Source organism: Cryptomeria japonica, chromosome 6 (assembly GCF_030272615.1).
Source record: "Cryptomeria japonica chromosome 6, Sugi_1.0, whole genome shotgun sequence".
Classification (NCBI taxonomy): Eukaryota; Viridiplantae; Streptophyta; class Pinopsida; order Cupressales; family Cupressaceae; genus Cryptomeria; species Cryptomeria japonica.
Genome location: NC_081410.1, coordinates 343,906,043 through 343,923,099, shown reverse-complemented (window position 1 = coordinate 343,923,099; position 17,057 = coordinate 343,906,043). Strand labels below are relative to the sequence as shown.

Sequence of the window (17,057 nt, the reverse complement as noted above, 5' to 3'; positions counted from 1 at the left end):
ATTTCCTCTTGGTCCACTCTGATTCCCTCTACATTGATCACTTGTCCCAAATATAAAATCTCGATCATCTCAAACTCGCACTTGGATGCCTTAGCATGCAATGATTGTGCTTTCATAATTCCTAAACCTCGTCAATGTGTTTGAGGTGATCCTCCCAAGTCTTGTATGTAAGAATGTCCTTGAGGAAGACGAGTGCAAACTTTTGAATCTGCTCATTAAATGTTTGATTCATGTATGATTGGAAGGTAATAGGTGCATTGGTCAATCCAAAAGGCATGACCACGAACTTATAGTGCCCATAATGGCATTTGAAAACAGTTTTATGTACATCCTCTTCTCTGATTCTAATCTGATGGTATCTTGATTGAAGGTCAATCTTCAAAAAATAAATTGCTCCATGCAACTCATCAATCAACTCAATGATCTTGGGAATAGGATACTTGTTCTTCGTCCTTTTATTGAGAGCCCTATATTCAATGCACATCTTCATGGTCTTGTCCTTCTTAACTAAAATGATTGAAGAAGAAAAAGGACTGGAACTAGGTCTAATGTGGCCTATATCAAGAAGCTCTTTGATGGCTTTCCCAATTTCTTCCTTATGCCTTTTTGGATGGTGATAAGGAGTTGTGATGATGGGCTTGGCCTCTTCCTCGAAATCAATAACATGCTCAATGCCCCTATCTAGTGGCCTACTTGGAAGAATGTTGCCAAACATTGGACTTGCTTATCTAATAGAGACTAAATGTCAACATGATATGCTCTCTTATCTTTTAACGAAGTTTTGTTGGAGATAAAAGGTTGGGTTACCCACGCAACCTCACCATGTTGAAAAGGAGCCTCCATCTTCTTTGTAGTGACTATCTTGGGTGCTCCATTTGACATGCCTCTAAGCACTACCTTTTTCCCATCTTCTCTAAATTTTAGTTCCATAATCTAAAAGTTTTGAGAATACTCCCCGAGAGAGTGTAACCATTGTTACTCCCAAGTTTCTGCAATGCATAGTACATAAACACCTGTAGTCACTTGGTGGTTGCCTAACATGATGCGCAACTGGGAAATCTTTTTAGTGCATGATATAGTGAACCCATTTGCAACCTTCACATTGAACTTGTCAAAGTCTATTTTCTTAATTCCTCTCTTTATTATGAAATTCTCGTCAATGAAGTTGTGGGTTGCTCCATTGTCAATTAGAACTGTCGCTCTCTGGCCTTTCAATAAATAGTCTTCTAATCCAAAATGGATTGTACTTGACAAAAGTCCCTCTTGAATGTCCTCTAGCATGATGGTCTTCGGGTTAGTTTCTTCTTCTTCATGCTCATACCTTGAACCAGTTCCTCCTTTTCTTAGTCATTATCAAAGAGAACCTCAATGCAATGCATTTGTGACCTCGTTCCCTTGGTTCTTTGCATGAAAAACACATCTACTTCTTTGCATCTCATTCTTTGTCTTTCATCCATGGTTGTTCTCTTAGGTCACTTGTGCAAGGTTCTTATCTTCAAAGAAAGTGACCTAGGTTGGAATTTATTTTTACGGGTGGAAAATTCTATGTTGCTCGTTCTTTTAATAACATCCTATGAAGAAGGTGGATCAAATGCCTTTACCCAACCTTTGAGCAGTTCAGTCAAAACCTCAATGAAAAGCACAATAAATTTCCTTTCAGACACATTAGGAACCATAACTAAGAGTCTTTGAAACTCGGACATGTAATTAACCACTAATCCATACTGTTTCAATTTTGCGAGCTCCTTGAAATGCAACTCCGGATGCTTCTTATCAAATCTGTCAATGAGCCTCTGACTAAATTCTGCATATGAGTCTATAAGGCTATGTCCTTGTGTCATGTAATGTCCCCTTTTTTTAATACCCTATACTTTGTTCAAGAATCACAAATTCAATAAAACAGGCAACATAATATAGTTAGAGATATAACTTTACCCAAATGATGTAAAGCAAGATAGATCCTTTTTGAGATCCTGCAATCATGTTAGCTAAATATTGAAGATACAATTCATAAGATCAACCATTAGGGTAAAAGATCCTATATTCATAATTTTGTTTAGTTAGTATATTGATGATAATTGTATCATCATGTACTAGCAATAATCTTAAAATGGAAGAGGGAGGCCCTTTTTGCTTTAGTATTCCCTACCAAATAATTTTTTAGGCAAGTCCAAGGTGGAAATACAGCTGTAAATGAGGATCAATAAATACCCCAACTATTCATACAAGTTCTGATTAGTTTTCTAAGTGCTATTGCTAGCTTATCCCAAACTCTAACAAGATGCCCGAAGTCCTTTCAGTGCTCCAGCAGGGTGCTAAATTGTGCATAATGTTGTTTTAATCAGGAAATTGACAACTCATCATATCTCAATGCAAAAACAAGGCTGAATAATTTAAAAATTTCAAGCTGGCCCTCCCATCATTTTCTGATGCAGGAAGCTCTTGAAATGGCTTGATCTATGGGTACAGGCCGAATGGATGGAATGAGTTCCACTTTCTGATATATACAGTTTGTGGAGGCTGCAGTCTCATTCAGAAAAGACCAATGATGCAAATCACAAATGGGAGTAACATGCCTTTGATTATGATGCTATATATTCTGGGCACTGAAATGAAAATGAATAGGTTTGTTTGTCTTTTAAAGAATACGTCTCTGGGAGAGCAGAAAGCAAGTGCATTGGTGGTCAGAGGGTAATTCAGCATTAATGTATGTTTACACCTTCATGAGTCTATTGCCTTTATGTTTTACCTTCATATTGTTATACAGTTCCTCAAACATCTGTATGATTTTTGCGTGATTTTTTAACTGCTTGTAGCATGACGTTTACATATTTATGTATGAATAATTCTAAGTGACTACAATACTGAAAATTTAGAATCTTCCTTGACAGTTTGATGATGCAGAATCTGGGAAAAGGGTCTTCATTGACCCTCTTAGTGAATTTATATCGAAATCTCCTCCTTCAGTTGCCAAGAAATCAGAAAGGCTTTTGGATAAGACAATAATACGAGGAGCCTCTGATGAAGCTGTAGAAACTGCTTTGAAAGAATGGAGTATTTACAAGACACTCATGATGCATAAGTATACCTGTGCAAACACAATTACTTTATCTGCAGTATGTTTATCTGCTTCTATACAGTTTAAAAAATTAAGAAGTTAAAATTAAGTTCTGTATGTATAATTGAGGTTGCTAGATTTTAAGTTAATGTAACTAACTTCCCTTGATAATACAACTTATGCTATGATTTTGCAGACATCTGATTTCATAGCCAAAAGCATCAAAGGTATGATTGAACACTAATAATGTCCTTGTTTTTGACTGCCGTTACAGAAAAAAGATGAGATTTACCTTGAATTTGCACTTACCTTTATGGAGAGTTCTCTTATTACCAGAGGAATTGTATGATAAGTGCTCTTTGTTATGCAGCAGGAGGGAAATCTTCAACAACTATGCATCTAGAAGAACTGGACAATCCAGAGAAGAACGCAGAAGAAGAAGTTAAAATTATTTCACAACAAGAGTATGTTAGGCGCCTGTGTGAGCTGAATGATGAAATAGCTCAAGCTTGGCAACAAAATGAACGTGTTATTGCTCTCAGATTGTCCATTAAGGCAAGAACTCTATACTCCATTCCCTTGTGAGATCAAATATGATATATAGCATCTGACATAGAAGCAAGTTATCTTTGAAAACCTTAGATTGGTTTTTGTCATAATATACAAGATATATATTCTGAGAAAATTTTAAAACATAGAAATTTAAAAATAGAATTTTCTCAGCCTTACACCTTCCAACATGACCTAAAAGATGAGCAGTACATGTGAGAAGAGATATGTCTTGTGTCTTATGATCTGAAGTGGATCAGTTTGTAATTGGTTCACATCACCATTATTGTATCTCTGTTTTTGTAAAGAAACAATCAGTCTAAGGCTTGCAGATAAGTAAGGCAAATTGTATAGGTGTCTGCAACACATGGAAAAATGTTGTAAAGGACTTGGGAAGGTGCAAGGGGGCAAAGAAGATCTTCTTCAGATTTTGTTTCTAAATATCAAGTTACAAAGATGGGTTCTTGCTGGAGAGAGCCTGCCCTTAAGCATATGTGATGGATTTGGTCAAGACTGAACCCGTTCTAGAAATAGCAAACAATAGATAGGTATCACAATGACCCGGTTTGTTACTGAAATATGTAAGTATCCATTCTAAATAAGACAAAAACATTAACCATTACCCACATTGGAGTTGAATAGTTGTTATACTGACTTGTTTATTTATTTTGAGGTTTCTATGTTGGCTTTCTAGGAAGCTTTTCTTGAGAAAGAGTCTTGGAGGGCAGTTGAGTGGTCAAAGAGGTTGGAGGTCAAAATCACAGAGCATGCAAGGTGTTGTGAAAGTAGGGAATAAACTTGTTGGGCTGCAAACCACAGAAGATATCTTGTTGGTTGCTTTCCATGGCCTTGTGAACTTGTAACCTCACATTCTTGGTGGTAGTGGATCAGAGGCATAGCGTCACTTGCTCTGGTTTTTCCCATTTTAGGTTTCTCTTGGGTAAATCTTGTGTGTTTATGCATGCGTTTGTGTTTAGACATGTTGTTTCTTCTTTCTTTGCACGTTCAATTTTCATTCCTTTATGTAATTCATATATAATGTCTACAACTCTATATGTATGTGTGTAGATATAGCATTGAAACCTTTGCATAAATAACATAAATCAATAATAGACTTAACTATATTTGTGTTGCTCAATTTGACACTGGTATAATTAGGCTAATTTTGGATCAGATTAGTATTTAAGATTTTCATATATTTTGAATAGTGTGGATTGTGGTGCTATGGGTTGAATTTGATGCCATTGACTAGATTGGTAAAGGAAACAGGTGAGGCAACTTATGATCATTGTAATAGGGCATTTCTTCAAGGAAGTGGCAAAGGATTTTTTTTGTTTTGAATGAAAATAAATCGTAAGACTAGATGCTTGTGCTATCTAGTAAAAAACAAAAACTATTCAATGCAAGTACACATGGATTGGATACGTTCAAGCACATACACTAATGTATACGTTAAAGCACAATAGTTGCATGTAAAGCTACAACTATCTACCTAACACTTATTGCAATTTAAAAATTCAAGCAACTGTTTCAAACTGGCAGAGCAAATTATGGAAACAATTACAGCTGGAGAATCAGCAGTGCCGGAGCAAAATAAATTTCCAGGGATTTGTATATAGTTTTTACACACAATCTGACCAATTGTCAGATAAAAACACCCTCCCATTAAAAGGTTATGAAATTATAACCATCCCAAATTATTTAAGGTAAATTTGAATATACTCTATAAAGTTAATAAATTCATAAACTTTGTAAAATGCTTAGTACAAAAAAAATTTGCCCTAAATATTTCAAACTATATAGCATACTATATATACAAAAAATTAAATCTATATCTTCACTACAAATAATGTGCCTTCCAAGGCCTTCATCAGCAAGCCTGTGCAAAGGGTCTTTCAACCACTTTCTCATATCTCTCTCACTCCTCCAATCAGTCCAGATCTGCATGAATCTAACTTGGATTTTGAAGGAGGGCAGAAGAAGTGCTGCTTGAATCTGATACAGATCCTTCCTGCATTTGAAGTGATTCACTCTATCTAATTTTGTCCAATTTATTCCAGTTATCAGGAAGGCCATGGTTTTTGTCAACCAACTGTATGGAGCTGCTACCTTGGATCACGTAAATGCTGACTGGGTCGCTTTGTTAGATATGATAGTTGAGAATTGTATAAACTAAATTTGTGTGAAAATATTTCTAGGAAGGAGGTATTTTTACATGTGCTTATATTTTATTGATGCTACATGTGTTTATACATCACCAATACCTGTTTGTTTCTTTGACTTTCAATCCACAGTTCATTCCTAGCTGGTTTCAGGACTCTGATAAAACAGTACATGTATTTTTTGGTTCATTATTCTATGACAGCAGATACGAGGTGCACTATGTAGCAATTTGTAATTTCTTTCTACTGGAGATTTATGCAACAATGCAGGAGGCAAAGATGCCCTGGAACTCTCATATCTGAAAGAAGATTTTAAGAAAACTGGAAGTTAGTTTTTTTGTGGTCCTTATATACCATTTGTAGAATTGGAGGGAGCCTTACTGCTTCCCATCAGGTATCATATTATGTCTCAGAGGAATTACTTATAATGGAGGTGTGCTATTAGGATGTTCATGGAATTGCAAGGGTTTTGAGAAGTAAAACAATTGAATTTTTTCACAAAATTGCCCATAACTTTGGGAACACATTGGTTCACCATACAGGGAAAGTCAAGAGGTATTGGAAGATCCAATCTAGTAGAATCAGCTTGGTCTATGAACACACTGTCCTTGATATGCACAAATACGAAAACAAACCAGGAGGTGATTGTAAAAATGAAAAAATTCGACCTCTGGAAAGAAGCTGCTCTCAAGTAAAGGTGGTGGCAAACTGGAGTCACAAGAAAACAAAGAAGTATTACTTCTGTGAAAAAGGAAAACATAGAAAATCAGTGATCTGGTAGATAAACCAGAATCAAGTGAGCAGTAGACAGAGAATTTAGTGGGCATGAATAAAATAATTGTTCCAGTTGGAGTTACCATTTCTCAAGCAATCATTTATCTTCCTGTTGATGGTGTTTTTATGCACTATGCAACACAGAATAAAATACTAAGTATTCTATCCTCTCTTGAACAAAGACTCCCAAGTGCTAAGCTGCATGATCAAATGGGACGACTCCAAGGTTCTCGAATGTCAGGTCTTTATGTGCTCTTGGATAGACTCAGTTGTTTGATGTGATATTGCTGGAATCACAAGGTGGACTTATGTTAAATCTTGAAATATCGCTGGAATGTGGGATTTAACTTAAAAAAAGGGAAAAGGGATGAGGGTTTAGGAAGCTACTTTAATCCTAGGAATGCAAGAGTGATGGACAATCTTTGGTGGAACTCAACTAACCTTTGCTTTGACATGCAACAAACATCTCCACAAGGCTAGTGCGATCTTCTAATGATAGCTAATAATTTTCAAATCATCACTACAAGCATAAATACCATCAAGTTGATGCATATCAATCAAGGAGCAATAATTGAAGTTAAGCTTGGCTAAGATGGATCCAATTGACTATGCAAGGCACTTTACCATCGGCAAGGTGTTAGTAGTATGAATGTCCGAATTTCACCATTGATCATGCACAAAGTCTTTCATTCAATTAACCAACATGAAAATTAAACGAGAAGTAGAGGCCATACAAATTGTTGAATCAACATATAAAGTTCACCATATCTTCAATGAAATCAACATGCTTCTTACAACAATGTCTTGGCAACAATCTTTGCCTTCTCTTCCTACTCTACTCTAACTATTAACGATGAACTATTGACTACTCACTATTGTCTATTAACCTTTATAAATGAAAGGGAGCCTTATATAGTGCTCTCATTACAATTGAGTGGCTCAGATTGATTCACAATCAATGGTCAAGATTGAAAGATAGAAACCCTAATTAGGGTTTGTTACACCCATTACAAAGCATTTAATGCTTGACCAATGTTAAATTTACATTTAATGGACACATGTCGTTCCTTGAAAAATTGACCAATAGATGATGACGGTAGATGCATCAGACTTTGTGCCCACATGTGGTAGTTATCCCTTTGATGGATGAGCTAGGTGCATTGAATTTGGATGCCTTAGCTTGAAATGATGTAATTGGATAAGTGATGATTGGGCGCCACCTTAGCTTGTTCTTTGTAACTCATCACAAGTGTGGGAATGAACAAGGCATATCTCTTGATATTCAACATTTCCAAGCTCAATCAATGAATGAGGTGATGGTGGGAGATATTCCCAAATTGTATCATCTTCTAGCTTTAACTCTTCTAAAACTATCTCTTGTCTTGATCACTTGCATTCTCCTTGTCTTTTGTGGAAACTCCTTCGTCTTGGATTGTCTTTGATCTTCTTTCCCTTTCTTGATTACTCCTTTGTACTAGCAATGCTTCTTGGATTTCCGGAGGAAATTCAAGATTATGTAAAAGTCCTTCCTTGAATGCTTGATGTTGATCACCACTCTTTGCCTTGATGTTGCCTGCAGAACTTGACTCTTTGCCTTGGACATGTTGAACTCCCCATGTTGCCGGCCTTGAATTTGTGATGATTTCCTTGGTGCTATCCACAGCCTACTCTTTCATCCTCTTCTTTAGTCACCTTCAAAACAAACAAAAGACTATCAAACACACTTTATATATGGTGATTTTACATCTCTCTTTCATCTTATACCTTACTCTAATTGGCCTGATTTTAGATCTTTTGGAAGTCTGACTAAGTCTGAGTTTCTTGTAATCAGGTCTGATTTTTCACTTTATATGCCTAATTTGATCAATTCGCTGATGTGGGAAGTCAATTCACTATGCTCTAAAGACTTTGCCTTGACCAAAATCGTCTTCAACAATGAATGGAATCGCTCTGGTTTGCAATAACAATCTTGGCGATATCTGGTTAGAAGTGGAATTGCTACCTTTGAGGACAAATTTGCTGATCAAAGAGGTCAGTTTGCTGTGAAAAGTGATCAAGTTTGATGCGTCCAATGACTTCGCCTTAGTCCTGATGAAAATTGCCACCAATAAAGAATGGATTCACCTTCTAGCAATGATAATCTTGACTGATATGTATGATTTGAATCGCTGCCTTTATGAGCTTGCAATATCGATTGTGTGTATTTGATCAAATGAAATGATCAAACACAACTTTATGGTTGCTTAATAGGGTGCAATACCTCATCACAAGGCTGACTTGTGATCCAACATTAAATGATTTGCAATTAAAATAAGAGGCCGACTTGAATCTTCAATTTGAAATTTAGATAAAAACGTCTCCTTTGATATCGTAGGGCCCATTCAATGTATCTCAAAACAACTTGCCTTAAGTCGCACATCTTTGGGGCCAATGACAATTGCTTATTTCTTTTAATCACCTACTTCCTTTGCTTAAGGAAGTCCTTCATGTCTTGGTTGCTGATTTCTTTAGCCTAAGGAAGGAACTGTCTTTGCCTAAGGGGAGGCACTATCTTAGCCTAAGGAAGGAATTGTCTTAGCCTAAGGAAGGAGCTGTCTTAACCTAAGGAAGGCACTATCTTAGCCTAAGGAAGTAATCCTCATCCTTGTCGATGTTTTTTTTAGCCTAAGGAAGCCATTTCCTTAGTGTAAGGAAGGATTTCAAATGTTTGTTGTGGCAATCAAAGTAAAAGACTGAAATGTCAAATCACTGATTTAGCTCTTCATTGGAAGTAATCGATTTCCTTCCTTACCTACCATCAATTGAGCTTGTTGAAATCCCTTGCCTTAGTCGAGTTTTCACTTCATTTCAATTAAGCAATCAAAAGGTGAATTGTTGACTCTCAAAATGCAAGTATAAGATCACCTCAAACTCATTTATTCTAAAGGAACACATCTAGCAATCTAACCTAAAACCTAAAACCAAAAGCAAAATAGGGGTCCCCATTTGTGATGGGGCGATGTGTGAAAACGTCACAACACATCCTAAGAAGTTTTCTTTTGAATTATTTGAATTTTGAACAACGTTCCAGAGAAGTCAGAATCAGTAGACCAATAATCCCTACTGGTACAGGTGAATATCAAAGTTTCTTTTCCTCACTTGGACACCACATGAAATTTAGCGTTTGTTTCTTCTTGGTCACAAATTGTAGATCAAGAAGCTTTGTAACCAGAGAACTCGAATCTGGTTTTAATTAGTGATCCAAGGGTAGAGATGAAGTATTAACAAGCAATGGTGCAGGTTACCACACAGAGGGAAAAAATTGAGGCAAACCACATTACAAGTACAACCATTGAAGAAGGTTTGTTGATGTATATGGAAACTTGAAAAGAAGAATATGGAACCAGATTTAGTTATTAAATCAATGAGTAAGTATTTCAAAGAATCATATGAGGAGAAATCACAATAGATTTCAGAACTAGACCAACAGTTGAATGGATTACAATCATAGCTTAAGAAAGCATAGAAGCAGGTGGTTTTGATTCCTGAAACTATTTTATAGATTGTAAAACATAGTTTACAATTTTTGTTTTCAACCTTGAATGGTTTTCATAAGATATAATTTATAAATGAAGCTATCTAGATAAAATACCAATTGAATTCAAGTCTTTAACTAGCTCCAAGATTACAAAGGAAAGTAGAATTTGATTTGTTTATTAAATCATCCATACCTTCGTAGGGTTTGCTTCTATCTGATGTGGAAACATGAGATGGTTAGATAGACAACCAAGGGAATGAAACAATAGTCTGATCAAATGATTCAGACAGTGGATGAAATTCTCCAGAGCTGAATAATTATGTGTGGAGGAGAAATACGACACCCTCAAGGTGATGAAATCCGAGAGGAGCAAATAAGCCTACTCCACCTCACTAAATTGGCGCTCTGGTGAGCCAGGAGATACAAACTACTTAACTACCTGTTGTGACCTTTTCACACATCGCCCCATTGTTAACGGGGACCCCCTCTTTTCCTGCTTTCCGCGTTGTTTAGGTTAGGGTTTTGGTAGCTTAGTGGGCAATTTTGTGTTTCCTGCCCCCGAGTCTCGGTGTTTTGATCATGCCTAGTGTCGTTTAGGATTTTTGAAGTTATAGGATCAAGTGCGTGAAAATTGAGATTTTTAAATGATCCTAGTTTTGTCTAAGTGTAGACCTTTCAAGTGGTAACATGTTTTTGAACGTCCACGTTGGTGATTTTAAGTGCTAAGATGTTTTTGGACCTTTTGGAGTTGTTTTCTCGCTACTAGGAAGTTATTCAAGTTGATTTCGCACTTTATCCCGATAGATTTCCTTTTGTTATGCTCCAATTTTTGGTAAATTTGCCAAAGTCCAGTTGAGTTTTATTGAGTTTTGAAGTTTCTTAGTGGTTTTGAGTGGAAAAATCATCATTTTCCAGATGAAAATCTATATTCTAAGGGTTAAAAGGTCAAAATTCCACACTAGAGGTGCTTTTCCCCTCATATTCTTGACTACCCATGTTTTTCCCCACTCAAAATCCAAACCGGACATAGATTTCCCTTGAAATCCATACTTGGGTCGATTTTCTACCATTGTGAATCCATACTAGGATTGATTTTCCTCTGGATGCATTAAATTTTGACTAAGTGTCAGGATTTATCCTGACTACCCACATTTTTCCACTAGGGAGTATGGATGGGATTGCGGATGACAGTTGTCTTGATTCCATACCTGGGTCAATTTTCCACCAGGTCTTTTGTGACAAGTTTTGAGGATTTTTGTGCAGACTCTCAGTCCTGACTCAAGTCGATTTTCCACTGAGAGAGATTTCCAATGTTTTGAGTCCGGATTTTCATCCAGACGGGGGTCGTTTTTCCACCAGAGGGTTTTTTTTTGTGTGATGACATAATTTTGAGTGGAATTTTCATTCCACACCTAGATTGATTTTCCCCTAGACCCCCATTTTATGCACATTTGATGATTTTCAATGGGATTTTTCCATCCCTATTGGGATCGATTTTCCCCTAAGGGGATATTTTATGATTTTAAGTGATTTTTGTGAGGATTTTTTAATCCTTACTTGGATCGATTTTCCCCAATTGGCCCATTTTTGTTTTAAATTGAAATATTTTAATAAAGTGACCCCCATTTAATTGTTTTTTAATAAAAGGCAATGATTATTTTAAAAATAAAAAACAATTAATGATTTGCAATAAGCATTTAATGTATTCAACTTTCTAGAAGCAAATCGGTTTCTACCAAGCAAGTATAAGAACAAGTGTTTTATCCCACATTGCTTGTGTGGTGAGATTTGATGATGAAAGTGAGTTCATATGGAGAGTGAGCCAACATTATTTTATTATTGAGTTTGCCAAGTGTGTCTATGCAAAGGTGATTTTCTCCATGGTTGGCGATTTTGGAGGAAGTGTTCAAGTAAAGTGATTGATTGAAGCAAAGATGCAAATATCTTAATCGGCAATAAATCTTTTGGCCGAAATTTTAAAAAAAATCGGGAATTGGGAAAAATCGACAATAAATCAGCAAAATTATCGAACATTTGAAAATATATAATTTTTTAAAATATTCTAAAAAAACACATGTATACACTAAATTTATAGAACACAATAGCATATTACTGGTTTCCATCATATATAAATCATAGTTTGAGACTTTGAGTCAAATACATACCATATAGCAAAGTGATATACCAAAAAACAAGTTCAAGTTCTAAATAGTAAAATACGATCGAGTCAAATCCATATTGTAGAGCCTAGACCACAAAACAAATCAGTGAAGTTTGAATACATATTAAGTTCATGGTTTCAGATCATTGAAAATTGGAAATCATAGATTGCGTTTGCAACTAAAGCTCAAAAAACTCTGTTGCTGTTGAGTGGGTGTTGAAGAAGATGGTCTTACAGCAGCTACCGCTGCTGCAATATCCTCAATCAGTGACGTTTTGCCATCTTTGTCGCCCATTCAGCTGCCTCCCTCTCCATCTCATCTAACTGATCGTTAGTGATAAATGCATTCACATCAATATCACCAATAGCACCATCAGGTTCAGCAATCCAATCCGTTGTGTATGGATCAATCTCATCAATGTCAAGTGCGTCATATGAATTGTTCCCTTGTACCCTCTTTTCATGCAATCGAAGGTTGTACCGCACATATACAAGGTCATTCAAGTGCTTCTGAGTCAACCTATTGCGCTTTTTTGTGTGAATGGCCTCAAAGACACTCCAGTTGCGCTCACAACCAGAAGCACTACAAGGCTGAGATAATATGCGGATTGCAAGCTTTTGAAGATTAGGTGTTGTGGCACCATAATCTTCCCACCACAGATCTGCAAGCATACAAATTGGCATTTATAACTTGGTAAATATTTTTATAAACTTAAAGATTGAAATAAATGGTAAACCGTAAAATAGATTTAAGAGCACATTTTTTTTTACTTGGTAGTAGGGTGTCTCTCTTACGAATACCAATAGGTGAAGAAAACAATGGCCCATCTTCCTTCTTGTACCTCTGCAACTCATCAATAATGATGTCTTGAATATTTTCATCAGGAATCAACCTCTGAATACATGTGTCAAGGCCAAGTTAAACCTCCTCATCTATTTTGAAACTGCGGGAGTAAAAGAACTTGGGGTTCAAATAGTAGGCAGCAACATGGATATGTTGGTGGAGTTGTCGGTTCCACCTTCGATCGATTATGCGCCATATGGGTTCATATTTAGTCCTCTCTGACCCATACAAGTGCTGAATTGCCTCTTTGGCCTTATCCATGGCCTCATATAGATACCCTATGGGGTTTTTATCCCCATCCACCATCCGTAAAACCCTCATTAACGGCTCTGACAACTAGACATGACAAATTTAACAAAAATTAGCAATGTGTAATATTAGAAAATTAAAAAATAGATCATCAATTGAAATTTGAACTTTGAACACTTACATTGATGATCTCCTCCATGAGTTTGGCAAATCTATCATAAAAAACGGCCTTCATGACCTTCTTTGCTTCAGACTTCCTACAATAAGGGCTATGCAACCATCTTTCACTCACAAACATCCTCTTCAGGTTGGGCAATGCACGTAATATGCTCTGTAAGTTGAGGAAATTCGTGGCAAAACGTGACTCCTGAACACACAAGATCCTTACCATCAGTGTGTTGTCTCATAAGCTCCAAGACCCATGTGTGGTTGTAGATGTACTTTGTGATTTCCCTTCTATCTTCAACCACATTCTTCACCCAACTAAGTTTCCCTATGTCCTCGAGGAGTAAATCAAGGCAATGAGCAGCACAAGGGCTCCAAAATAATGAGGGATGCCTAGCCTGTAGAAGTTTACCGGCTGCTACATATGCAGCTGCATTATCGGTCACAACCTGAACAATATTCTGCACTCCCACTTCGGTCACCACCTCATCCAACATGTTGCACAAGGTTTCTGCATTCTTCACTTGATCTGAGGCATCAATCGAATTTAAAAATACCACCTGTCCCCCTGAAGCAACTAGAAAGTTTATGAGTGTCCTATTCCTACTATCCGTCCACCCATCAGATAAAATGGTACAGCCATTCCTTTCCCAATTCCTCCTTTGTTGTTCCACCAACTGATGTGTGTTTTGGACCTCATCCTGCAATAATGGCCCACTCAACTCATAACGACTTGGGAACTTGAACCCCTTACCAGAAATGGTCAGTTCACTGACCATTTGCTCCCAATATGGACTCTCAATAATACTAAACGGAATATTGTTGTAAAACCAAAATCTAGCCACTGCCGCTCTTGTCTGCTGATGCACTTCCTTATTCCGTGAAGTACCTAACAATCCAGGTTGTGCACCAGGAGTGTTACGAGGAATGAAAAAAACTGATGTATTGCTGCTCACCCCAATATTTTCCGACTCTGTAGAACTGATATTCCTCGTTGGGGCTGTCATTGCCTCTGCTGTCCTCATTTTTTCTACCTTCTTTTGCTCAAATTCTGAAAGCCTTGCTTTTGCCTCCCTTTGAACCTCTTGAGGACAATTGTCACATATCGTAATATTTTGTCCACTGATTTGTGCAAGGTGAATTTTGAGTCGGTATATGCCACCGGTCATAGTTTTCGTGCAATGGTTACAAATAACCTCTCCTGCCACTGCACCTGGTGTGCCATGTTTCCACATAGGATCCCTCTATCTACCACCACCTCTACTTGTACCACCTCTAGTTGCAGAAGCCATTGTCTTTTATAAAAATTCGAAAGAAACCTATCAAAAGAGACCAAACATGGATCAATAAATATAAATTGAAGATGAACACAAACTAAAATTGGACAATTTAGCATGGTCACGACTCATAGCCAAAGTAACAAACTACATAATCCAGATAAATGTCTCATCAAGCTAATTGTAGGTGCCTCCATTATCAATTAGATACCTCTCAAGTCTGTTATTTTTAAACCACTATTGCAGTGTGTAGATCGTGAATACAGTTTATTATTATTACACAGTGACACACCACTACTAGTAATTTATTACTATTATTACACAATACAGTGTATTGTGTAATAATAGTAATAAATTAAATTTTAATAATAGTGTCTGTGTAGTAAACTGTAAATTAATAATAGAGCAAGATAATAATAGTAAATTATAGTCTTAGGAAACTATAGTAAACTAGAGTCTTAGGAAAAAAACAGTAAAATAATAATAATAATAAATATACAACATAGTATGAATTTTAATAAAAAACTACTGCAAATTAATAGTTAATAAAAAAATTGCTCATTCGTGACTATGAATTTTACAGCGTAATTGTAAATTAATTTTGTGACATTTTTTTTTATTCAAATTTCATATTGTGTTGTAGGAAAACTACTGTAAATTAATAATATACAGTTACACACTCACACTATTAATAAATATTCATCTGTAAATTAATAATATATATTATACACTATACAGTATACGCTATTATTAATTGTAGTCACACAAATCTGTCCAGCTTAATTAAATAAATATTCGCTATTTATTTGATTAAAAATCCACTAGCCATCAGTTAATTAAATTAATATTTAATTAATTTATTCCCAAAACATTCTTCTATTAATTCAATAAATTATTCAATTTATTTTAATTAATTCATTAAATCAAATTCAAATCCGAACATTTATGTAAGTCCCCAAGTGAACACAACAACTCACATTGACCATTGAGTTACCCACTCGTCAAGACCTAACATGTACAAACCTTGGAATCATTTTAGTTGATCTTACCCTTAGCATCTGAGGTGATTTTGTTCAAGAGAGGGTAAATTACCTTGGTATTTTATTCTGAAATGTTATGTGCATAAAACACACATCAACACTACCAAAACCTAAGATGGATCTTATTGGATAGAAGGCCTGTTGAATGTGAAAAGATAGGTCACAAAGATTGTCTGGTAACCTCTACATAGTCTTTGTTCGAGGACGTGTGCGCAGGTCGAGGACGACAATGCAATGTGCTAACGTCCTGTACGGGTAGAGCACAAAACCGTACAAAAAGTACAGTGCGACCAAACAAAAGTTTTAGATAGTCCTTAGGCTAATTAAAAGAGTACTAGAAAGTCAAAATGATTATAATGTTAAACATGAAAGGAGCTAAATGGAGAAGAATATTTCACACCTGGTCCAAGATTGAAGCCTCCAACTAGCTGCCAAGCTTACTTCGAAAACCTGCACACAATAGAGAGAAACAATTGGGGTTGTTTATAGAGGTCTACCACAATCAGATCCCTGTTTCGGTGTTTCCACCTCCATAGACAACCAAAAGGATAGAAGATTGGATAAAGAAATGCATAGAACAACACAAAATAGATAATATGCTATTGGAGATACAATGCTTCAATAGAAATAGAGAGGAAGAAACTCCCCTTCAACACCAAGAGATCAAGATTCTGCCAGTGTGAAGGTGAGCATCAAGAACTCCTTTGACATGCAGTTACAAAGATAGTGGGAAGATAAATGGCATGGAACAATGATGGAATGGAAGAACACTGATCAAGAAGTTGCAGGTTGGTGTTTGAGAGCTCAAAGAATGTCCAAGAGCCTTGAATCCATTGCTAGAGAGCCCAAATGAAGCTCTTAAGGCAAGATAAACAACCTGGGCTCAAATCCGATGTCGGTGGGTGCGCACAAAGGTGTTATGAACCCTGCCAATCGCATGCGTAATGCTCAAACGACCACCTCTAGTGTGCAAATGCGCGGGATGCTAGTGTGGTGCGCAGATGTCCTTGCGATGCGCTAGTGTCCATGAGTCAACAGTCAACGAAGTCGGGAAAAAGCCAAGGTGAAAGCTAACTAGGCAAGCCATGTGAGCGAAAAGGACAAAAGTTGAAGATGTTCTCCAATCAGCATAAAGCGATGATATTTGTGTAGCATGGAATTGCATAGCGTGCAATTTACGATGTTACATTATGTTACAGTAGTGGTTAGAATATTCTTAGAGGTAGGCTTTCCTAGTACGTGGGATGCTCAAAGAAGTTTA

The 17,057-nt window shown here is 36.6% G+C and overlaps 1 protein-coding gene across 5 annotated transcripts in view; it reads left to right on the top strand.

Moving 5' to 3' along the window:
* Positions 1–17,057, top strand: part of LOC131077967 (uncharacterized) — a 296,542-nt gene that overhangs the window by 18,858 nt on the left and 260,627 nt on the right. For 2 of the 5 annotated variants that reach the window (XM_058015592.2, XM_058015579.2), the window contains exons 2-4: positions 2,892–3,116; positions 3,255–3,285; positions 3,429–3,613. In XM_058015592.2, coding sequence (XP_057871575.1) covers positions 2,892–3,116; positions 3,255–3,285; positions 3,429–3,613 — 441 coding nt within the window. Of the gene's footprint in view, positions 1–2,891; positions 3,117–3,254; positions 3,286–3,428; positions 3,614–17,057 lie in introns of those variants that run through there. The other 3 variants (XM_058015586.2, XM_058015601.2, XM_058015607.2) reach the window with 3 other exon arrangements.